The sequence below is a fragment of the Chiloscyllium plagiosum genome, chromosome 25 (assembly GCF_004010195.1).
Source record: "Chiloscyllium plagiosum isolate BGI_BamShark_2017 chromosome 25, ASM401019v2, whole genome shotgun sequence".
NCBI lineage: Eukaryota > Metazoa > Chordata > Chondrichthyes > Orectolobiformes > Hemiscylliidae > Chiloscyllium > Chiloscyllium plagiosum.
The window spans coordinates 26400499-26425509 of record NC_057734.1 but is presented as its reverse complement, the minus strand read 5'-3'; the positions used below and the strand labels follow the sequence as shown (position 1 = coordinate 26425509).

The 25011-nt window shown below is 37.6% G+C and overlaps 1 protein-coding gene across 1 annotated transcript in view; it reads left to right on the top strand.

Moving 5' to 3' along the window:
- clip1a (CAP-GLY domain containing linker protein 1a) overlaps positions 1-25011 on the top strand; it is a 155616-nt gene that overhangs the window by 93326 nt on the left and 37279 nt on the right. Inside the window, exons 15-20 of the mRNA XM_043715268.1 lie at positions 855-1011; positions 1360-1525; positions 3005-3220; positions 4846-7131; positions 9196-9333; positions 13899-14005. Of these exons, the coding sequence (XP_043571203.1) occupies positions 855-1011; positions 1360-1525; positions 3005-3220; positions 4846-7131; positions 9196-9333; positions 13899-14005 (3070 nt within the window). The remainder of the gene's footprint in view (positions 1-854; positions 1012-1359; positions 1526-3004; positions 3221-4845; positions 7132-9195; positions 9334-13898; positions 14006-25011) is intronic.

The following is a 25011-nucleotide window of genomic DNA, read 5'->3' as shown; positions in this document are numbered from 1 at the left end:
ACTTTCAAGGAGCTATGAACCTGCACTCCAAGGTCTCTTTGTTCAGCAACACTCCCTCGGGCCTTACCATTAAGTGTACAAGTCCTGCTAAGATTTGTTTTCCCAAAATGCAGCACCTCGCACTTATCTGAATTAAACTCCATCTGCCACTTCTCAGCCAATTGGCCCATCTGGTCCAGATCCTGTTGTGATCTGAGGTACCTTCTTCACTGTCCAATACACCTCCAATTTTGGTGTCACCTGCAAACTTACTAACTTTACCTCTTATGCTCAAATCCAAATCATTTATGTAAATGATAGAAAGTAGAGGGCCCAGCACAGATCCATGTGGCACTCCACTGGTCATAGGCCTCCAGTCTGAAAAACAGCTCTCCACCACTACCCTTTGTCTTCTATCTTTGAGCCAGTTCTGTATCCAAATAGCTAGTTCTCCCTGTATTCCATGAGATCTAACCTTGCCAATCAGTCTCCCATGGGGAACCTTGTCGAGCACTTTACTGAAGTCCATATCGATCACATCTACTGCTCTGCCCTCATCAATCATCTTTGTTACTACTTCAAAAAACTCAATCAAGTTTGTGAGGCATGCTTTCCTACTCAGAAAGCCATGTTGATTATCCCGAATCAGTCCTTGCCTTTCCAAATACATGTACATCCTGTCCCTCAGGATTCCCTCAACAACTTGCCCACCACCGAAGTCAGGCTCACCGATCTATAGTTCCCTGGCTTGTTGAGCCTCTTTTGAGATATTTTGAAGTTTGAAAGATTTTTATGACACTCTTTGCAGCACTTTCATGCTTTGCTTTATTTTTTGCTGTTGATACTATTTTGTTGTTGGTTTCTACTTCTATCAGCTCTGGAAAGAAAAATGAAAGTTGAAGAGGAAAGGGCAGAGCAGCTCGTTCAAGATAAATCCAAACTTGAGAATACCGTCTCTGAAATGATGAAGTCTTCAGGAGATAACTCTGCACAGCTGACAAAGATGAATGAAGAGTTGAAAGAGAAAGAAAGGTACTTTGTTAAAAATTACTTGTGTGCAGTTATTAAATGTTTGTTATTGAAAAAATTATTTACTTATTATTTGACAAGTCTAAAACTGATTTTTGTCTCAATGTATTTTTAAAGATACAGAGAAATTGGTTAACAATCAGTAAGTTTTCTTTCAGATGTTAGAATGTAGGCTAATGAAAGACAGTACAATGAATCCTGTTTGCATGCAAGTTGCAGTGGACAAACTATACACTTCCACACTGTACGGGTTCTATGATTTAATGATTTCATATTATTTGTGGTATTTCTTTTTTTTTGTTTTTCTTTCTCTATATATTTAAAGATTAAGTAATAGCTTTCTTTCTTTAGGAAACAAGAGGAATTACAAGCTCTGTATCATCAATCCAATGATAAGATTGCTAGTTTACAGGAAAATTTGGAGCAACTCACATGTAAATCAGAACGGACTCAGCAGGAGGAGCAGCAGAAACATCAGCTTGAGCTTAAAACAATGCTGGAAAAAATAACAGATCTGGTATGAACAACCATTCAGTCATTTTTTTTCCCCTCATGCTGGCTTTGATTAAACTTCTAATGACAAAGAAATTATTATGCCACCTTAAAAAAAAAGCTTTGTACATGCAGCATTTTAAATATCTACTTAATACAAGTTAACAAATTTCAAATTTAGTTTATTGTTTTAATTGTATAATTAATTTTTAGAGGCAAGCAGTTCAGATTTATCATGTAAACATTGTTAAGCAGACAACCCAAACCATAACTTTGCGATTTGTTTTGGTAAATATACAGTGAAAATTACCTGGAACAAGCTAGCGAGGTTGACTACTAGGTTTTAAAACAGCAGAAATTTATTCATAAATTACACAATGGAACACAATAAAGAACCCCTACAGAACTCAGTCTCTCCAAACTAGACTTAATTGTGCGTTTCAGCATGTACACAAGAGTACCAATAAGCCAACCTCCTTTATAAAAAAAAAAGTAAAAATGGAACAAATGCTTACAGGTTGACGTTAGAAGAGCAGATAGAAAGAGAGAGTTTACCAGCCCGTTTCCACAGAGCTGAACTCCTAACTAGTTCTTGACTGAACTGCTCAGCTAGAGAGCTGATCACTCCCCTTTCAATATACAGGTCACTTCTAAAACATGACTGCTTTGGCCTGAAGTCTCATCCTTTTACATATAAACAAAAAGCCTTTCAAGATCCTTTTTCATCTCTGACCAAACTAGTCACCTCTGAGCCGAGAGAGTTTTATGATCCCTCTGAAAAAAATCAAGGACACAGTATCGTTGAGAAAAAAGGGACCAACTTTGTGACACATATAAATAAAAGACAATTCAATGCCTTGTGAATTCATGATTAATTTGATTGGAATATGACATTTTTGTGCTATTTTATATTTCATCTCAAATGTGCACTATTACAATTATTCTATTTTTATTTTAAATTGCCAAATTTATTTCTCAGTTTTACATTGAAATTTTCTGAACATTCTAAAATGGCATCTTAATTTCCTTCTGTACTGCCTTTTCCACTTCAAAAATAGATATTTGTGTAAATTCATAATTTCTTACATATGTAGATTAGATTAGATTAGATTAGATTACAGTGTGGAAACAGGCCCTTCGGCCCAACAAGTCCACACCGACCCGCCGAAGCGAAACCCACCCAAACCCCTACATTTACCCCTTACCTAACACTACGGGCAATTTAGTATAGCCAATTCACCTGACCCTGCACATCTTTTGGATGGTGGGAGGAAACCGGAGCACCCGGAGGAAACCCACGCAGAGACGGGGAGAATGTGCAAACTCCACACAGTCAGTCGCCTGAGGCAGGAATTGAACCCGGGTCTCTGGTGCTGTGAGGCAGCAGTGCTAACCACTGTGCCACCGTGCCGCCCGTATTTGGTGAAGCTTATACTGTTGTTTTGCTGTATTATTAATTGGATGAAAGTTGCAAGTTTGTTTTGATTTTGTTGAATTCCCACAGCAAACACAGGTGGAGACACACGGTGCACACAATAAAGAGCTGCAAATTATTCATGAGAAAGACCTTTCAGAAATAAAGGCAAAAAATGATACTCTCGTGAAGGAGCTCAAACAGAACCTAGAGAAAACCAAACAAGCACTGAATAGTTCCCAAGAGAAGAATAATGAAAGTGAAAAACTGATAGTAGAGTTGAAGCAGCAAGTGGAAGAGGTCCAGGTACTCCTGCAAATATTTGATTTCATTAGTGTCAGTTGTGAACATTTTTAAGAGCTGTACATTAACTATTTATTTTGCGGTGTGATTGTAAATAACTACAAGTTGATTTGTGATTTTAAATTAACTATAAGTTGTGACTTAATGTCTGTTTGGCTGCATCCAAGATGTTACTATGCTCTTTTATTTTAAAATAACTTTTTAAAAATCTTGTGTATTTTCTGATTTGCAACCATATTTCTAGAATATTTGTGGTTTCTTAGTCCAAGAATATTGTATTTGTGTGGTAAATTGTGACACTAAATGGAAATTAATTCTCTGTTTGAAGTTTTGAGACAATTTCTACTGTATGTTCTACATTTATGATTATGTGGCCTCTGAATCAATAACAAGTTACTCTCAAGCAGCGGACTGTCTTGAATCCTACATGATTTTACATCAGAACTACTTTGTTGTACCACTAAAGCACTGTCTAGACGTAAACAGTTATGTTAAAATAATTTACTTTAACTGAATTTCAGCAATTAAGTGTGAGAACCATAGTTAAATATTCACATCAATTGAGATACATAAACAAGGTGAGTTCTCAGGATTAGACTAAAGGTTCAGGCGGGCAATTAATTAAGAATTTAGCCAAATTTTCATTCTGATTTCACATAACCAAATCTACGTATTATCTAATCTAAACTTTGTGTGCCAGGAAACAACATAGATGTTTTATTTAACTTCATGGCTATATTAGATGCTACTTAAGATAGCAGTGTTTTCAGGCTTTGTTTAATATGCTACTTAAATCTATTTTTATTTTTATAGTTTGAAAGCTCATTAGTTTCTGTTCATCTCTATCCTGTGGTTCATTTCTTGCTTTTGTCTTCCATTCATCATGTTTTATAATAATCCTTTGTGTTTGCACTGTTCTTGCAGCAAAACATTGCTAGTTGAGACTAGAATGAGGCCTTCAAGTTCCTCAGCTGATTTATCAGGAATAAATTCATGCTTTTTTTTGCATAGTTACCACTATGGCCATTGTGTTTGGCAAGTTCATCATTTGAAAGGACATAACATCAGCCATTTACGTTTAAAATGCATTGCTTTTGAAACTGTGTTCAATAAGTAAATTGAGTCCTCTTCATTCAATCTTTTAAGAATAATGTAATGGTTTCCCTGTGACAAGATTCCTTTAGATGATTCATGACCTCTAAATTTTCACAATCATTCTTCCTTAAAACATGGGTTCCAACCTCATCAGTTCTGTATGTTGTGTTAACCCTAACACAGTCCTTTTCTTCTTAGCAGAGTCCTTGTGGATCTATCTTCATTTCATCTTTCATCTCACTGACACTAGCCGTAAGGCAGCTGCTTTTCCTCTGTGTCCAGGTGAGCTCACACCTGACTTGATGGGGACTCTGGCCCCTTTGATGAGTTGCCCCTCTGGCCCCTTTAAGCACTATGATCTGGGTCAGTGCATTTTTTTTCTTCATAAATCTGCTGAGAAATTCCAAGGCCTTTTTTTTTTATCTTAAGCTTGAGCAGCATGTTTTACTTTTGTATTGTCTTTAATCCATGCTGTTTTCATTTGTCTGCTTGACTATGTTTTATTTTCCTTTCTCCCCACTTAAATTCTCAAGTCTTTAACCTTCGAGCTAGCATCAGCCAAGTCTCAGTATGAGCAAATAACAGAGGATATGAGAGCTTTGAAGGGGGATAAAGAAAAGATGATCCAACAAGGAGATGCATTGAAATCTGAGAAAGAGTCCTTATTCTCTGAACTTTCAGAACTGAAGTTGCAGTATTTTTCCTTGCAGAAAGACAAACAATTGTTAGAATCAAAGAACGAGAAATTGCATTTGGAAAAAAAAGCATTTTTAAAAGAGAGGCAGGATTTTGAGTGTAAACAGCAACAATTTCTTGTGGAAAAGGAAACTTTAGAAGTTGAAAAGGAACAGTTTCTCATAAAAACAAAGTATCTGCAGGATCTACTTGATAAGTTAACAAAAGAAAATGAAGCCCTCCAAGGCTCTCAGTCTAACCTAAGTAAACAATTGGCAGAAATTCAGATAAGCAGCAAAGTAGTAGATTGTGAACGAGCACAGCTGCTTCAAGAAAAGAAAGAGTTGTTTTTGGCCTACAAGATAGCGATTACAGAAAAAGAAGAGTTTTCAAAAGAAAAAGACAAAGTTATACAAAATCTCCGCACATCATGTACAGAGACAGCCACTGCTCTTGAGAAATTGACACAAGAAAGAGATGACCTGATGATCGAAAAGGACTCTGATTTACTAAAATATTCAAAGCTTGAAGTTCAGAATGAATTTTTAGCTAAGGAGAAAGATCTGCTCCAATCAGCATTTAATGAACTTGCATCTGAGAAGGAAACTCTTGAGAATGAGAACCGAAATCTCAGTTTAAGTTTACAGGAGATTGTCCTTGAAAAGCAAACTTTAATTAATCAAAGGGACCAACTACAGAATTATAGTGATCTTTCAAAGGAAGAAGTAGAAAAATATATGAAGGAAAGTGCAGAGCACAAGGCCTCAATCTCCAGCCTGTCAAAACTCTTGGACGAGATTAAGAATAGCAGGGAGGTAACAGACTCTGAACGTATCCAACTACTACAAGAGAAGGAAGTGCTGACAACATCTCAAAGAAAACTGACAGCGGAAAGGGATGAACTTGCTAAAGAAAAAAATGAGTTGATTGCAAAGCTGCAGAAATCCCTTGAAGAGGCAACCAACATTGAGAAAAAGCTCAATGAAGAAAATGATGCAGTGAAAACTGAGAGAGATTCACTTCGGCTGAAACAGAAACATCTTGATACTCTTTGTGAATCTTTACAAAGAGAGAAGGAAATCTTAGAAACAAAAAGCCATGTGCAATTGTCAGAAAATGAAGCTCTGTTGGGCGAGATAGCCCAAATTAAATCAGAACAACAACAGCTCATCTCTGAAAATACAGCCAGAGCCACAGAATGGGATCAGCTCCTCAGTAACATTGAGTCCTTAAAGAAAGAAATTGACAAATTAACCAAAGAAAATGGAGAGCTCCAGGTCTCAAAATCAAATTTGTCGACACTTTTGGATGAGGTTCAGAACAGCAAAAAAACAGTGGATTCAGAGAGATTTTGCTTGTTTCAGGAGAAGCAGATGCTGGCAGCTGAGCTTCAGGAGCAGCGCTCCGAAAACGAATATATTACTGCCCAAAGGGTGGAATTAGAGGAAAAATACAATAAATTGAGTGAACAGATGAGAATATTTGAGAGCCAACTAATACAAAACAGGAATGCAGCAAAAATGGAAAAAGAGTCTCTCATTATGGCTCATTCAAAACTTCAAAATAATTTTCAGCTATTGCAGACAGAAATAGATGCCCTTCAAGCTAAAAATGTTGAACTACTTTCACAACAAGACATGCTAGTAAAAGCAAAAGAGATCATTGATATTGAACGAAAGACGTCTGCTTGTGAGAAAGAAGACCTAATAGTTGAGAAAAATAGACTGATGTCTGATGTTGAACAGCTGAAGAAAGAACTTGATATAATAACAAAAGAAAAAATAGAGATCGAGGCTTCACAATGCAATTTTTCAAGACTTCTGGATGAATTCCGCAATAGCCAGGAGGTATCTGACTTGAAAAAGTTAAAGCTGCGGGAGGAAAAAGATAATTTACTGGCTACGGTACAAAAATTACATACAGAAAAAGAAGAGCTTCTTAGAATGAAAGATGAGCTAGCTGAATCCCTCTGTAAGGTACGTGAAGAGGCTGCTGTTTCTGCTCAGGACCACAAAGAAGCTGTATCGAAACTGCAACAGCTGCTATGCGAAAAAGGGATATTGCTGGAACATGAAGAAAATCTTGCTTCCAAACTAAAAGATCTTCAGGTTCATCAAAATATTACTTTATCAGAGAAAATTGAGGTACCAAATATAAATATTCAGATAAGTCAAAGTTAGCACTTTTCTTTACTAATGAGTGCACTAACAGGTTTGATTTTGTACTTTTTGATCATCATTAACATTACTTGTAAAATGTTTTAGCTTGCATTTAATTCTGGGAAATGAATCTTTTGTGGCTTCTCACTCCACAAATGGTGTGGGTAATTTGCACAGGTGATTTATATTCACTCTAAATCCAGAATCTCTCTTCCTGAATTAATTTGCAATATGTACAAAATTATTCAAGATTGTGGATAAAATGAAGCTTTAAGTCTGAATATACATTAAAATGAAACGTATTTAGCTTTTTTCTGTTCATTAACTGAACTAAGTTAATTTTTGTCCTGTTTAAGTTATCAAAATAACTATTCTCAACCTTAACAGACCATCCTCAACAATAGGATTTCTTGTTTTTTAACAAAAAGTCCTGATTTTCTTCGCAGAATTTTGTTTTACACAGGATGCACTTCTTTCTAAATCTTAAAACTTCTCAATTATCCACAGTGAAATCAGTGTTAACTGCCAACAGCTAATTTCAACCAAAGCAAGGACAATTTGATGCAATTAAGCAGAAATGTGAGAGTGTCAAGCTATTGAGCTTATGCAACCAATATGAATGTTGTTGGGTTCATAATCCAGACGTGTGTTTTTTGTATATTGGAGGCTTGAATTTAAATCCCACCATAGCCCCTGAGAAATATAAATAACTTTTTTTTAAAAAAAGTTCATATTACTAATGATAAGCTTGCAACCACCAAATTTTAGTCAAACACGTTCAGTTGACTAATGTCTCTGTGTCAAGGTCATCTGCCATTTTTGCCTGGTTTGATTTGTCTGTGACTCCAGGCTGCAGTAATGTGCTCTAGTCTTAATTGATGAAAATGCTTAACAAGCTACTCAGTTGTAAGCAAGTTGATATCTTATCACCAACCTTCTCAAGTTGCTTTCTGTGGGTGATAGTAAATGCTGGCCACACCAGCAACACTGTCATCTTGTGAATAAATACAAAAGATGAGCTCAACCACACAGGTCAGAAAACTCCCAGGTTTGATTGTGATATGTCTTTGAGTTTGCTGATTGTAGATTGGGGCCAGTAATGTGCTCTGGATCAGGGAAACAAAAGGAAAGCCTACATTTTCATAATGCTAAAGAAATGTCTCAATGTTTCCCTCTTCAAGAACTACTGTTCTTCAAAGTTCTGATTTGCTATTCCTTTACTCAGTGAAACAAACACCTTGGAATTGTTTTCAATATCCGAGGTGTTTTATAATTACATGTTGTTAAATGGTAGTTGTTACAGAACACTTGTTATCCAGAGTTTCCCCTCCTGTTCACTAATCAGACAGTAGATGCATGTGAGAGACAGATTAGAGCAAGATCAAAGGTTGTGGTTTCTGCGCTACATCTGTGTGAATGCTCACCAGTGCAGTTAAGTCATGACAAATTGTCACTTGATAAAACACTAGGGGTGCCAGTACCCATTGAAAGCATAGTTTAGTGTGGGTTCCGTTTGTTTGAAAGGTGGGTGATGAGTGAAGGGATACCAGTTTATATATATTTAAGCTAAATTTATGCAAGCTAAATAAATAATCAGAGGTGACAACAAAGTAATGTGGTAAATCATTATGTAATTCATTTCAAAGCAAATACCTAGTCCCTGTTGGCAGTTTCTGATGTTCTGAGAATTTTAACTATGCTTTTCTCCTTGTTAACAGCTTAAATTAATTGCATGTTTGCCATCAAGCTGGGTTTGACACATTGGAATTTTTAAATTTGTTGCAAATATTTTCTGCAGAATTTTGAAAAGAGCATTTAGTAGAATTGTGATTGACATTCCACCTGACTTTATGGAATGTCAGGACAAAAAAGTGGTTAAAGTTTCTAAAAGTAAATACTTAATGTTTTGCAAAGCTTCTGTTTTTTCAAATCAGACTTCCATTATGTGCAAGACTTGATCGGTTTACATGAATTTTAGAATTTTTACGTAACATGTTTTAGTGAATTTTTAAACAATTACTTTAAATTAGGATATGCTTGTACGTTTAGGCTTCCAAAAAAGTTGAAGAGGCTGGACACTTATTAGAGAAGGCGATGAAGGAAAAAAATATGCTGGATCAACAGAAAGCGGAAATGTTGATAGAATTAGAAGAATACACGCTGAAAAATCAGAAGCTTCAAAATGAGGTAAAAACTGGCCAAAAGGTTTGTTCCATATAGGCTGAAAAGTACAGTGTATACAAAACTTTAGTGAAATACTGACTTAGGGTTGCAAACAATTGATGTTAAGTTACACATGAAGGTAGATTAAAAATGGAATGGAGCTGTTTGCTGTACTTAGTGTTTCTTTAGGAGGGTCTGCTGAGTATAAGCTGCAGATTTTGTTTTTTTTTCTTTTTCTCACCTTTGCTTGGCATCTCATTCTTTTTGACATGCTTGCTATATAGAACATATAGAGCTGTACAGGCCCTTCGCCCTCGATGTTGCACTGACCTGTGAAACCGATCTGAAGCCCATTTAACAGACACTAAACGATTATCATCCATATATTTATCCAATGCCATGAAAGTTGGCTAGTCTATTAATGTTGTAGGCAGAGCATCCCATGCCCATACTACTGTCCAAGTAAAGAATCTACTTCTGACATTTGTCCTATCTCTATCACCCCTCAGTTTAAAGCTGCATCCCCGCCTGCTAGCCATCACCAACTGAGGAAAAAGGCTCTCATTCTCTACCCTATCTAATCCTCTGATCATCTTGTATGCCTCTGTTAAGTCACCTCTTAACCACCTCCTCTCTAATGAAAACAGCCTCAAGTCTCTCAACCTTTCCTCATAAACCTTCCCTTCATATCAAGCAACATCCTGGTAAATCTCCTCTGCACCCTTTCCAATGCTTCCATGCCCTTCCTATAATACAGTAATCAGAACTATACGCAGTACTCCAAGTGCAGCCACACCAGAGTTTTTTACAGCTGCAACATGACCTCATGTCTCTGAAACTCAAACCCTCTACCAATAAAAGCTAACACACCGCACACCTTAACAACCCTATCAACCTAGGTGGCAACTTTCTGGGATCTGTACACACGGACACTGAAATCTCTGCTCATCCACACTACGAAGAATCTTATCATTTTGTCCAGTACTCTGTATTCCTGTTATTCCTTCCACAGTGAACTACCTCATACTTTTCCACATTAAACTCCATTTGCCACTTCTCAGCCCAGCTCTGCAGCTGATCTATGTCCCTCTGTAACCTGCAACATCCTTCGGCACTGTCCACGACTCCATCGACCTTAGTGTCATCTGCAAACTTACTAACACATCCATCTACGCCCTCATCCAGGTAATTTATAAAAATGACAAAAAGTAGTGGACCCAAAACAGATCCTTGTGGTATACCACTAGTAACTGGACTCCAGGGTGAGTATTTCCATCAACCGCCACCCTCTTCTTTCAGCTAGCCAATTTCTGATCCAAACCGCTAAATCACCCTCAATCCCATGCCTCTGTGTTTTCTGCAATTGCCTACTGTGGGGAACCTTATCAAATACTTTACTCAAATTCATGTACACTACGTCAGGCCAGAAAGCAATAATTATGAATTTGGTATACTGCTTAAAAATGCATTACCCTATTCAAGGGAATGTAATGTTTGTAAGGTTTTTACAGCAAGGTTAATAGCAGAAAAGTCGTCTTGTCAATTCAGTTATTCTGAATAAGGGATACTTCAGTCAAGTATATGGAAGTGAGTAGAATCCCTGACAGCAGTTTCTGGACTTTTGCAGTTAGCTGTACGCTTGCAGACTCCAGAAATTATGTTACTTTCAATGTAATTTGTAATCTTAGTAAACAGTGAAGAAGGTTTTCTATACCATCGATTTTGATGTCATCCACAAACTTACTCACCACACTTTCTACATTCTCCTCCAATCATTTTATATAAATCACAAACAAAAGAAGGCTGTGTGGAAGACTGTTAGTGACACGCCTCCAGTCAGGAAACAACTCCCACCGCCACTTTGTCTCCTGCTATAAAGCCAATTATGCATGCGGTTGACAAGTTCACCCTGAATCCCATGTGACCTCACTTCATGAATTAGCCTGCCATGCGGAACCATTTCAAGTTCAGTCTGGATAAATGCAAGATATTGCATTTTGGTACAACAAGCAGGGATAGGACTTATATAATTAATGGTAGGATATTGGGTAATATCGTAGACCCGAGACTTAGGGGTTCAGGTACATAATTCTTTGAAGTTTGCATCATATAGTCAGGGTGGTTAAAAAGGCATTTAGCATGCTTGCCTTCATTGTTCAGTCCTTTTGAGTATTGGAGTTGGGAAGTCATGTTCAGGTTGTACAGGACATTAGTGAGTCGTCTTCTGAAAGACTGTTTCCAGTTCTGGTCACCAAGTTACAGGGAGTATATTATTAAGTTGGAGAGAGTTTAGAAGAGATTTACCAGGATGTTGCCAGGTATGGCAGGTTTGAATTATAAAGAAAGGCTGGAACCTTTTTCATTGGAGTGTAGCCGGTTGCAAGGTGACTTTATAGAAGTTTATAAAATTATGAGGGGTATAGATAGGGTTAATGTTAGGTATCTTTTCCCTAGGATGAGGGATTTCAAAACCAGGGGAACAATTTTATGGTGAGAAGAGAGAGATTTAAAAAAGACATGAGGGCCAATTTTTGTTGTTTTTAACAGAAGATGGCTTGTGTGTGGAATGACCTTCCTGTGGAAGTGGTGGATGTGGGCACAGTTACAACATTTAAAAGACATTTGGATAAGTACATGAATAGTAAAGGTTTGGAGGGAAATGGGCCAGGAGCAGGAAGGTGGGACTAGTTTAGTTTGGGATTATGTTTGGCACAGACTGGTTAGACCAAAGGGTCTGTTTCCTTGTCGTATGACTCTGAATGTTGAAAGTTCAGCATGATTACCATTTAATAATCTGGGCCACTATTAGTCAAAATTTCAACTGTTTATAAACAGTTAACAACCCTCTTTAAAATATAATCTGTTACACGCCATAATTAAGCAGTTGAATACATACTAAAGCTTGAAATACTTGGTGTTCGTATGCTGACTCCTGTTCTCCTGGAGTGAAAGTGAGTGTTTTTCTCTCTAATTGCCCATCTGTGATACTTACAAGTCACACAAAGCAAGTTTTATCATGTGACCTACAGGCGATTGAGAGAATTAATGAGTTGTCTTACTATACGTAAGCCCAGAAACAGAAAGTTGAACATGCTGGTAAATTCTACTTCCTGTATGTTTTTTCTTGCCTAGGTTTCATAAAGAGAACTTCAAGACCCAATATATATATATATTTTGGAATAATCTGTGATATTCTTAGAATAGTGTATCATTTACAATTATAATGAAAATAAATCGTGATAAGTAAAATAATGGTTAAAATGAACTAATGTTAAGTAGTGATTAAAACAGTGTAAATGAGAGAAAACTAACATGTTTAATGGTAATATGTTTTATTAATTATGTAATGTCTTGTTAGAATCTGTCCAAATGTTTGCTTGCTTATGTTATGCAATCTGGCTTGCTGGGATTTTCAGATCTAAATTGTGCATTGTTCTTGAATACAGATTAGTACTGTAATTTACTTATGTTTCAGTAGTTCATGGCTTCATATGGGATTAAAACTGACAGAACTATCAGATTTTCTGGTGTTTTAACAATGAAGTGTATGGTATCAGTGATATCTTACCTAGTGTGCAGAATGCTGTGCAAGGTAGATTGACTGGGTTTGTTGTCCTTTCTTGCAATGGGTAAGAGATTTGGTGAGACATATCATTTGATAATTTCTCAAGTAACTCTTTTTGTAATATTTTCAGAAATTTGTTGTTTCAAAATAAAGATGAGAAACTGAGACCATAGAGTTTTAGATGATGATGTCACTTCTGCATAAGAGCTGATTTGTTGGTACTGCTATAGCTAAAAATTCAGGAGCCTGTAGTAGTAGGACAGCTGGTTGGAGGCTGTACATCAGATTCTTATGTTATGCAACTCAGCACTGGTGCTCATGACAGATTATGGCACTGAGCATTCGTGTTCATTATCTAACGCGCATAATTGGATCATACATTGAGTAATTTTTCAAAGAAGAAAATTTCTTAAGATCAGTAATGGATATCAAAGCTTTACAGGATAATTATTCTCGTTATTTCTCAGTGCAGCTGAAGGTATGATTTTTAGGAACAGGTGATGTTTGGTTTTCTTTATACATTTCCCAGTGATCAATAATGGTGTATTCTGGTAATCAGTACTGTGTTGTACAGTGAATGCTTTCACGTCAATTAAGATGTAATCTTGTCTGTTTCTTGGAATTTTTTAGGGGGTTTCTTCTATTTGAATGATTTGCAATGTTTGCTAATGTAGGCAGCAGCTGTGATTTGATTCTGAGATGGAGGAACATTGGAAAACTGTGGTTTTGATAGTAAATCAGAAAGCAGTAATGGGACGTGTAATGGGCAGGTTTTAATGTTTCACAGAATGCTTGGTGATAAGGGCAGTTCTGTTTTTTTTAAAGAGGAAACCTTCTGAAGGGCTTGAGGCACAGCATGATATATTCATATTTTATAATAGCCATTTTCTTTTTGCTAATGTATTGAAACAAAAGATGCCTTTGAAATTAGAGTACACTCAGGTGTCTTATTTTTATTCTGCTATATAAGATTCTGAAGCATTTTTGACAGTGAAAACAGAAGACTTTTTTTCCCTTTTGTCAGCTGGAAGCTCTTAAGGAACAAAACAGTAAATGCCAAGAAGATTTGAACCAATCAAAACAGCAGCTCAGCTCTGAAAATAAAAGAATAGGAAGCCTTTGCAAAGAAATGTGAGTAACTGTGTTTAATATTCAGAATAACCCTGATATAGTATGAGTAGATTCTTTAAGGAATAATGTTGCTTTTTTCTGAAACTTTAGTGAAATCTTTGAAGTTTGTGTACTCATCTTTTATCTTGTCTATTTTCACACTATGCAATATTGGAGAACTAGAATTGATTTATTTAAAATGCTCGTTCATAGAAAGCTTCTGTTAATCATATTAAAACGCAGTGATTTTTGATTGCCACCAGGAGGTGTACACTCTCAATTCACATCTTTTTCCCTCCGTGAAGGATGCTTGGTTTCTGGGTGGTACCTTCATTTCCAGGTTACTATTGGAAAATCACCAGTACACTTATGTGCATTGAAATAAACACACAAACAAAGATCAAGTTGCAATATTGATCAGCCGGAAGCTGACTTAACTTCCCTTCCTCCTCTCTCATAAATCTCCTTTGCCCTCTCATCAGTTCCGTCCCCTGGAAAGAATTTTTTAAATTGAGCTTATGTATTTTCTAAACCAGTAACATTTCATTTTGCAAATGAAAGTAGTTGAATGACCTTAAATATGTTCAGGGTAATTCCTAATGTTTCTTTTATATCAGACTTTATTTAAGAAAATTACTAATGTCAGAACCCTAAATACTTTGCACTTGCATAGCACCTTCCAATAGCAAAAATGGAAAGTAATTGATGAGGACATGTATTAATTTAAAAATATTTCCAACACTGAGCAATAGAATGAGACATGGAAAGAGGTGATGAAAGCTTAGTCAAAGAGGCAGATCTTAAGGAATATGTTACAGGAATGCAAAGAAGCACAGATGTTAAGGGAAGGAATTCCAGAATTTGACCACTAGGCAGCAAACAAGATGAAAGTTTTTATGAACCTGTTCAGAAATGTTATTGCACACTTCTGCATCATGAAGAACTTAAACCCAGACCTCCTGGCTCAGCAGTAGAAATAGTAGATTACCAGTCCTGGAGCAATTAAAATCAGAGATTAATACATGATAAAATTGGAGGAGTTTAGAGATCAGACTGGAGAAAATTAGAGAAAGGGAGAAATATAAACATGTCTTATTTCTTAGTCATGGAGAGGTACAGCACAGAAACAGACCCTTCCATTCAATTCATTCATGCCAACCAAGCCACCTAAATAAATCTAGTCCCATTTGTCAGAATTTGGCCCATATCCCTCTTAACCCTTCCTGTTCATTATCCATCCAGCTACCTTTTAAATGTTGTCATTGTACCAGCCTCCACAACCACCTCTGGCAGTTCATTCCACCTCTGCGTGAATAGATTGCCCCTGCAGTCCATTTTAAATCTTATCCCTCTCATCTTAAACCTATACCCTGTAGTTTTGGACTCACCCGACCCCACGGAAAAATATCTTCTCTATTCACCCATTCCATTATTCCATTATTTTATAAACCCCTAATTTACCCCTCAGCCTCCGAAGCTCCAGGGAAAACAACCCCAGCCTATTCGGCCTCCCGAAAGCTCAAACACTCCGATCCCAGCAACACCCTTGTAAACCTCTTCTGAACCTTTTCAAGTTTAACAACATCTTTCCTATAGCAGGGGCACCAGAATTAAATGCAGTGTTCTAAAATTTGCCTCACCAATGTCCTGTACAGATGCAGCATGATGTCCCAATTCCTATACTCAATGCACTGACGGATAAAGGCAAGCATACCAAACACCGCCGTCACTATCCTGTCTACCCTATGACTCCACTTTCAAGGAACTATGAACCTGCACTCCAAGGTCTCTTTGTTCAGCAACAATCACCAGGACCTTTCCATTAAGTGTATAAGTCTTGTCCTGATTTGCCTTTCCAAAATTTATCTAAATTAATCTCCACCTGCCACTTAGCCCATTGGCCCATCTGATCAAGATCCCGTTGTAATCTGGGGTAATCTTCTTCACTGCCCACTGCACCACCAATTTAGGTTACATCTCCAAAGTTGAGCAGTGGATGACATTTCACAAATGGAATTGGGGTCTAAACCTAGTTTAAGATGATTATGAAAATTATGTCTCCATACAAAAGTCATTTTTAAAGTGGGTTTGGACATTCCAACTGGATTTAGGCTAGTAAAACCACGTATTGCTAAGGCAGCTGAATATCAAGTTACTTAAAAGTAGTTAATATGAGGTGGAAAAGTTGTAGACTGAGGCCACTTATTTCCACTTCTAACATTGTTTCAATCTGCTGTGTCTCAGTTCATCTACTGAAACCTTTATTGCTTCAAGACTTGATTTTTCCTGGAAAATCTCCTACGTTCTGCCCCTCTACAAATTTGAAGTCATCCTGCATATTTTCTAATTTGCACTTAATCCCATTCATCGATTACTTCTCTGCTCTTATTTGAGAGACAGCACAATTTTAAAATTCTCATTAAACAAAGAATTGCGGATGGTGGAAATCTGAAACATAAGCTGAAATTGCTGGAGAACGTCAGCAAGTCTGGAATCATCTGTGGAGAAAAGCATTTCAGATCCAATAAACCTCCTTCAGAATTTGGACCATTCCCAAATAATCTGAGATTCTCCAGCAATTTCAGCTTTTTGTTTAAAATTCTTGTAATAACTTTAAAGTTCTGCTGTTTATAAGGGTCTGTTAATGATAAATTGGCCTCAGTGTTTCTAGACATGACAACAGTGACTGTGTATCAAGAAGTACTCGCTGTAAAGTATTTTGAAATGTCTGGTAGTCATAAAATGCACTGTATGTAGGCAAATATTTCTGTCATTTTTATTTTGAAGGTGCTACGTAAATACATTAATTTGACAGATTAGAAGAACGTTTTCTGCAGCCTATATTGTATCTAGGGTTATTGTTCCTGACAGTGAATCATAGAATCCTACAGTGTAGAAAGAGGCCATTCAGTCCACTGAGTCTGCACCAACCCTCCAAAGAGCATCCCACCCAGCTTTCTCCACCCCCCCCCCCCACTTCTGTCCCCATAACCCTGCATTTGCCATCTAGCCTTCACATTCCTGGACGCTACGGACAATTTAGCATGGCCAATTCACCTATGAGGAGAAAGTGAGGTCTGCAGATGCTGGAGATCAGAGCTGAAAATGTGTTGCTGGAAAAGTGCAGCAGGTCAGGCAGCATCCAAGGAACAGGAGAATCGAGGTTTCGGGCATAAGCCCTTCTTCATTTCTGAAGAAGGGCTTATGCCCGAAACGTCGATTCTCCTGTTCCTTGGATGCTGCCTGACCTGCTGCGCTTTTCCAGCAACACATTTTCAGCCCAATTCACCTATGGACTTGGGCAGGAAACTAGTGCACTCAGTAGAAACCCACTGGGGGGAATGTGCAAATTCCACACAGGCAGTCACCCAAGGCCAGAATTGAATCAGGGTCCCTGGCACTGAGACAGTAGTGCTAACCTCTGTGCTGCCCCAAAGTGGCTGAATTAGGTGGTGGAAATTAAAAATAGTCTATTTATATTAAAAAAATCTTTCTATTAACCAAAAACAGTAAAGGTAACATTTTTGCATAATTTTGCAGCACTGTCAAGCCTCTAATAACAAAATTATTAGAGAATTGCTAGAATTTACAGTCTAAAAAATGTTCATAGTTCACAGTTACGTGAGCTATTTTTGGGAAAAATTATGTTTGAGCTTGCTATCAACAGTTAAACTCAGATATTTATTGGCAAATTGTATTTTTGTCTTACCTTTTGTTTCTAAAATACCTCTAGAAATTAAATGATGTGAATGTTAATTATTTACTCCCATATTTCTTTGTATGCCTATTGATATTTTCAAAGAGAGTTTCCAGTTTTCTGCTCGAACTGCTCTCTGTGGACCTCTGGACATAGCTCGAAAGAAAGGCAGCTGGTGGGGTGGGCAGAGACTAGATTATTTTCAAAAGGGTATCCCTGGTCTCTGAGCAAACAACGATGCTAGAAATAAACATGTTCTAAGGGATTCCTTTATTAATACAGTCACGACATACGCTTGTCGTTCTTTCTGGGCTCTGTTAAAGATTATTTGTGATTTCTTCTTGAATTTTTGAAGAACAGAGCTATGCATTAGATACATCTAGGGATGATGCAGTGGAACATTTTAAATAAAATTACAATCAGACTCTTTATTTCATTGTTGCAGTTGCTCAAATCCAATATTACACTTGTCTTTTTAAATGCTGGTGTAGAAATAATTAAAGGATGCAAGCACTTTAATTGTGTAAAAGAAATGATATGTTCCGTTACCTTCAACTAGACAACATCATAATGGGCCAAGATACATCTGCATGTTAGCAAGTTTTGAGAAGATTTGTAGCTCAAGTTGAGGTTCTGGATGTGGGTTGTTCGCTAAACTGGAAAGCTCTGTTGAAACCGAACCTTCCAGCTCAGCAAGCAAACCTACATCCAGATACATTGCATGTTTTTACTTCATTTGTTCACATTATGTAACCACAGATATGTTTTACAAAAGTGTATTTAATTTAATTCAAGAAAATGCTTGGGCAGCGATTTTGATCCATTGAAACCCAGATTCAATTCTAGCCGTGGGTCACTGATACATTAATAAAAATTATCATCATGGGTAGACAATACTTTCTTCAGAATGGTGTTGGTATTTTGCACAGCTGAAGATGATCATTTAGTGAGTAGAGCATATTCTTATGAATGCAACCTCTGTTAAAGCATACTGTGAAAAGCTATTGTTACATCTAGGGTTTAATCCAAAATTTTCATGGTAGTGTTGACCTTTTGATCAGAGTATTTCCAAGCGTGTGAGGATAAATAAAAATAAAATATTAATACAGCACAGTGATGCCTGATAGTGTAATTTGGAAGGGTGGAATCTTCTTGTGGGCTGATTTTTTTGGGTGTCCTAGGTGCAGTAAATTCTCAACTAATTACTTCTGCTGTTTTAGAGTGATTTTATACTGGAAAGGAGAAAAGAAAGCATATGGGCAGATGTGCATACGAATGTAAAATGCCTTGAACAAAAGTTATCAACAACAGTAAAACATGAAGTGGTATTATGCATCCTTCCGGGAGTTATTCTTCCTCTGTCATGAATTGTGAAACCCAGGCCAATATATTGAATTTATTTTATAAACCTTGTTTTAGATGTTATGTGTTTAGATCAGAGACTGGATTTGTCAATTTGAATTGAGTGCTGAACATATTTTAGAACCATCCACTAAGTACTTTAGCATGATATATCCTGAAATTTGATTACAATTGGATATCAATTACTGTAGCTGACACTTTTTAAAAACATTTTCCCCCACGCTGCAGATGTGGGGTGATTCTGGTATGGTTTTGTCTGCTCTCCATCAGTGGACAATTGCTGCTTTTCAGAATAAGTTTAAAATGCTTTATCAGATTGTAGCCATGCATCATGAATGATGACTTTGCATCAAGCACTTGAGTTTCTTTGAGCAGTGGGCATGTTGGCACCTACATGTGCATGTGCACGTACACGCACGTTTGTGTCCATGAGCACCAATGTAGAACTTCAGCTATTACAATGCGAAGTTTTGCAAGTAATTTCAGTCATCAGGCATAAAGGGCAAGACTTTAACTCATTCAATATCATCTACTTGCACAGAGTTAAAATCAAACCCAACGTCTCCTCACAAATAGGAACACCACAAAAATCTGTGTGCACATGAGCTTTCACGTATGTAAATTATCACCAGCTAACTAACTTCACACATTGGAAATATTTCATTATATTGTGCCTAAAGTTTCTTAACTTTTTAGGCATCAAGTTGCATTCGCAAATGTAATTGTTCTGTACTGTTTAAATATTAAGCATTGTTACTGAGTGAATTAGGAAGTGCGATCGGAGGAGTATTTACATTCCCCTTTGAGTTTATTAACAGTTGTTAGTTTAAATCAAAGTTTGTGTATTGTGTACACACAATAAAAGCTCAACTACAGTTCCTCAATTATAAATTTAAATGTAATTTATAACATGCTATTACAGTTTAAGTAATGTGAAAAGATATTGTATTAATCTATTAGAAATACTAAATATTTATAATCATTAAATTTCAAGCTCCATCTTATTTTGTACTGTGACAAAATCTGTGCGCAATATGTTAGTGCAGTGTCTTTTTTTTAAATGTCTGCGTCATTGAATTACATTTTTCACACGCTAAAACAAAATCCTCCATGTTTACAATGTAGTCTTCTTTCAGGTGGATGGATTTAACAGCAGATACTGCAGAAGGCTAGAATTATTTCAGTTTTATTGTTTATCTTTATTCTTTTAGACTGATTATATTAGATAAGCAATTTTTCAAACTGTATTAAGCTTTTTCTCTTTACTTATAGTAGAACGTACTATTGGATGAAATTACATGTTAATATATACCAGGTATTCAACAAAATTCCTTTAAATCAAACCGGTTATGGTATTTCATAAGTCTGTGAAAGTAAATTTATAAAGACTTGTGATTCTTTTATGTAATTGCATGAAGTTTAGTGATTAATTTATCTATTATTAGAATTGTATTTTGTAATCCCAACCCGACTGAATTCTTTAACATGATTGATCATGCCATTTTTCTCCAATGTCTCTCTACTGTTGTTAAGCTGGGTGGGGCTACTGTCACAAGGCTTCATTCTTAAACTGAATACAGTTAGATAGCTGTCACTTAGAATGGCTTGTTTCCTCTTCCCACAGTATTACCTCTGTTCCCCATGGATATCCTTGGCCCTCTTCTGTTTCTCATCAAATGTTTCCCCTCAGTAAGCATCCAAAAGTATAGCATTTGTTTTCGCTTCTGACTTCACATCACTGTATCTTAGGATCACCTCTCTCAGCTTACCCACTGTTCTGAAATTATCAGATTACTTATACAAGATCTGGAGCTTAACGTGCAGAACGTTATTGCATATGGGCTGAATTTTGTTTCAATCTCTGCATCAAGCTTCATTCCCAAGCGACTAACTCCATTCCTCTCCTGGAAAAAGCTTGAGATTCATGTAATCTGTTCACAAATGCCTTCATATTTGAGCACAATGAGTTTGCACCCAGACATTTAGACTATTGCTAAGTCCACCCATTTCCACCCCTATCACATTGTCTTGAATTCACCCGTATTAAGTAATCTTCCAAAAATCTTTAGGTTTTAGAAAAACCTGAAGGATTAGAAAATTGTCAATGTGACACCCTTAATCGGAAAACAAACGAGACAACAGGTAACTGTTCTTACCTATATACTCCAGTTAGCTTAACACCTATTACTGGGAAAATTGAGTCAATTGTCAAGAATGTAATAGCATAACATTTAGAAATTAATCATATATTCAAGCATTTTCATGAAGGGCAAATCATTCCTGATGAATTTATCAAAATTCTTTGAGGAAGTAACAAGCAGGATAGATAAAGGAGGAAACCAATTAATATAATTTGGATTTCCAAAAGTATTTAGACTACTTTAGATGAGACCCCACAGTGTTGGAGGTAGTATATTAGTATGGCTAGAGGATGGGTTAACTGATAGAAGACGAGAAAGTTGGGATAATAATTTTTCAAAATGGCAACCTAGATCTATGGGCGTGCCACAGGGATTAGTATTGGGGCCTCATTTATTTGCAATATATATTGACGATTTGGATAAGGAAATGAGTGTTCTGCAGCCAACTTTGCATATGTCGCACAAATAAGTGGGAGGACAGTTGTTGTGGATGACTAAATGAGTCTGTGAAGGGAGACACAGGTTAAGTGAGTAGTCAGAACCTTGACAGATGGAATATAATGTGAAATGTGTGAGGTTATGTGCTTTGGCAAGGAAAATAAAGGAACTGAATATTAAATGGAGAAAGACTGCAGAAAATTGAGCACAGAGATTTGTAAGTCCTGCATAAATCACAAAGTTAGCATATTGGTTCAGACAGTTCAGAAGGTTAATTTTTCTCAGAGAATGGACTAGAAAAGTGAGCATGTACTGCTAAAACTGTATAGGACAGTAGTTAGACCATAACTAGAATACTGTGAACAGTTTTGGTCCCCTTATCTAAGGAGAGATAGACTCTCATTGAATCCCAGAGAAAGCTCACGAGGTTGATTTTGGATATGGAGAAATTTCTAAGAGTTTGAGTAGAGTGGCTCTGTACTTAGTAGATTTTAGGAGAACGAGAAGGCAATCTTATTGAAATGTACAGGATACATAGCGACTTGACAAGATGGATACAGATTGATTGCTTGTTTCCACTTGTGGACAAGGAGGCATAATATCAAAGTAAGAGGTCATCCAATTAGAACAGAGATGAGGAATTCTTTTTTGAGGATTGTGAATCTGTGGAATTCTTTGCCAAAGTGGACTAAAGGTGCTAGGTTATTAAGTATATTCAAGGCTGAGATTGGCAGACTTTTAATCAGGGTTTTGAGGATCAGAATAAAAAGTGGAATGAGGGTGATCAGATCAGTCGTGATCTCATTGAATGACAGAATGGACTTGAAGGGCCAAATGGTCGTCTACTGCTCTTTTGTCTTATCATCTCATGTTTCAGCTCATCTTCTGAAACTTTTATCCATACATCTATTACTTCTCAACTGTGTCAAAGTAGTCTTGAATTTAAAAAAAACTGAATGAACTGAGCATGCTGGAAATCAGAAAGAAAAATAGAAATTGCTGGAAAAACTCAGTAGTTCTGGCAGCATCTGTTGAGAGAACAGAGTTAGAGTTTGGGGTCCAGTGACCACCCCTCATTACTGGTGGTCGCTAAGAAAAAGTTTTTTATGCAGGACATGGGGTCAGGGGTTGGGGTAAGGTGGAAACAATGGGTGGAGATGGAACCCAAAGAGGGAGAAAAGCAGTTGAGTGGATAAAGGAGTGGATAGCCGCTAATGGGGACTTGTAGTAGCTAACAATGTGTGGGATGGGGGAAAGTATGGGGAAGATGCTCAAGCCCTAAAATTGTTGCACTTGATTAGTGTGTCCTGAGCGCTATAGAGTTCTCAAGTGAAAATGAGGTGCTCTTCTTCCAGCTTGCGCTGAGCTTCACCAGAGCACTGAAGCAAGCCTGAGATCGGTGTTTATCAGGGAACAAGACAGCGTGTTGAAGTGGCAGGCAGTGGGAGGTTCAGAGTCTTTTTTGTGGACAGAATGTAGGTGTTCTAAAGAACAAAGAAATTTTACAGCCCAGGAACAGGCCCTTTGGCCCTCCAAGCCTGAGCTGATCCAAATGTACTGTCTAAACAAGTCAGTCAATGCCGAAGCATCTGTATCCCTCTGCTCCCCACCTACTCATGCATCTGTCCAGATGAATCTTAAATGAATCTACGGTGCCTGCCACTACCACCTCTGCTGGCAACGCGTTCCAAACGCCCACCACCCTCTCTGTGAAGTACTTGCTGCGTGTATCCCCTTAAACTTTCCACCTCTCACCTTGAAAGCGTGACCTCTCATTATTGAATCCTTCACCCTGAGAAAAAGCTTGTCTATCCACCCTGTCTATACCCTTCATGATTTTGTAAACTTCAACATGTCCCCGCTCAATCTCATTTTTTCTAATGAAAATAAACCTAACCTACTCAACCTCTCTACATAGTTAGCACCTTCCATGCCAGGCAACACCCTCGGAAACCTTCTCTACACCCTCTCCAAAGCATCCACATCCTTTTGGTAATGTGGCGACCAGAACTGTACACAGTATTCTAAATGCGGCCCAACCAGTGTCTTGTACAATTTTAACATGACTTGCCAGCTCTTGTAGTCAATACCCCATCCAATGAAGGCAAGCATACTTGAGGGTACAATGGACCTGCACTCCCAGATCTCTCTGCCCACCAACGTTTCCAAGGCTCTTCCGTTCAATGTATAATTCACTCTCGAATTAGACTTGCCTAAATGCAACACCTCACATTTGTCTGGATTGAAGACCATCTGCCACTTTTTCGCCCAACTCTCCAGTCTATCTATGTCCTCCTGTATTCTCTAACAGTCCCTTATGCTTTCTGCTACTCCACCAATCTTCATGTCTTCTGCAGACTTGCTGATCATACCAACAGTGCCCTCTTCCAGATCATTTATGTATATTACAAACAACAGTGGCCCCAATACTGACCCCTGTAGAAAATCACTGGTCACCTTTCTCCATTTCGAGAAACTACCTTCAACTACTACCCTGTCTCCTGTTGCTCAACCAGTTCTTTATCCATCTAGCTAGAACACCCTACACAGCATGTGACTTCACTTTCTCCATTAGTCTACCATGGGGAGCCTTATCAAACGCCTACTAAAGTCCATGTCTAACAGCTCTTCTTTCATCTATCAACTTGGTCACTTCCTTGAAGAACTCTATTAAGTTGGTAAGGCATGATCTCCCCCTCACAAAACCATGTTGCCTGTCACTGATATGCCCATTCTTTTCTAAATATAAATAGATCCTATCTCTCAGTATCTTCTCCAGCAACTTTCCCACCACTGATGTCAGGCTCACTGGTCTGTAGTTATCCAGAATATCCCTACTACCCTTCCTGTACAGGGGGACAACATGAGCAACACTCCAGTCCTCTGGCACCTCACCTGTATTTAAGGATGCCACAAAGATCTCTGTCTGGGCCCCAGCTATTTCCTCTCTCGCCTCCCTCAGCGTACTGGGGATTTGTCCACCTTAATAACCTCTAGCCTACCCAACACATCTTTCCTACTTAGGTCAATGTGATCCAGACTAATCAAACTTCTATCTCTAATCTCAGCATTCATCATGTTCCTCTCCACACTGAACACCGATGCAAAGTAATCATTCAGAATCTCACCCATTCTCTCAGGTTCGACACACAGCCTTCCTTTGTTATTCTTTAGTGGACCAATCCTTTCTGTAGTTACCCGCTTGCTTCTTAGATAAGAATAAAATGCTTTGGGATTCTCCTTAATTCTGCTCGCTAAAGCTATTTCATGACCCCTTTTAGCCCACTTGATTCCTTGTTTCAGACTTGTCCTACTCTTCCGATATTCCTCCAGGGCCCGTTCTGTTCTGAGCTGCCTCGACCTTATGTACGCTTCCCTTTTCCTCTTGT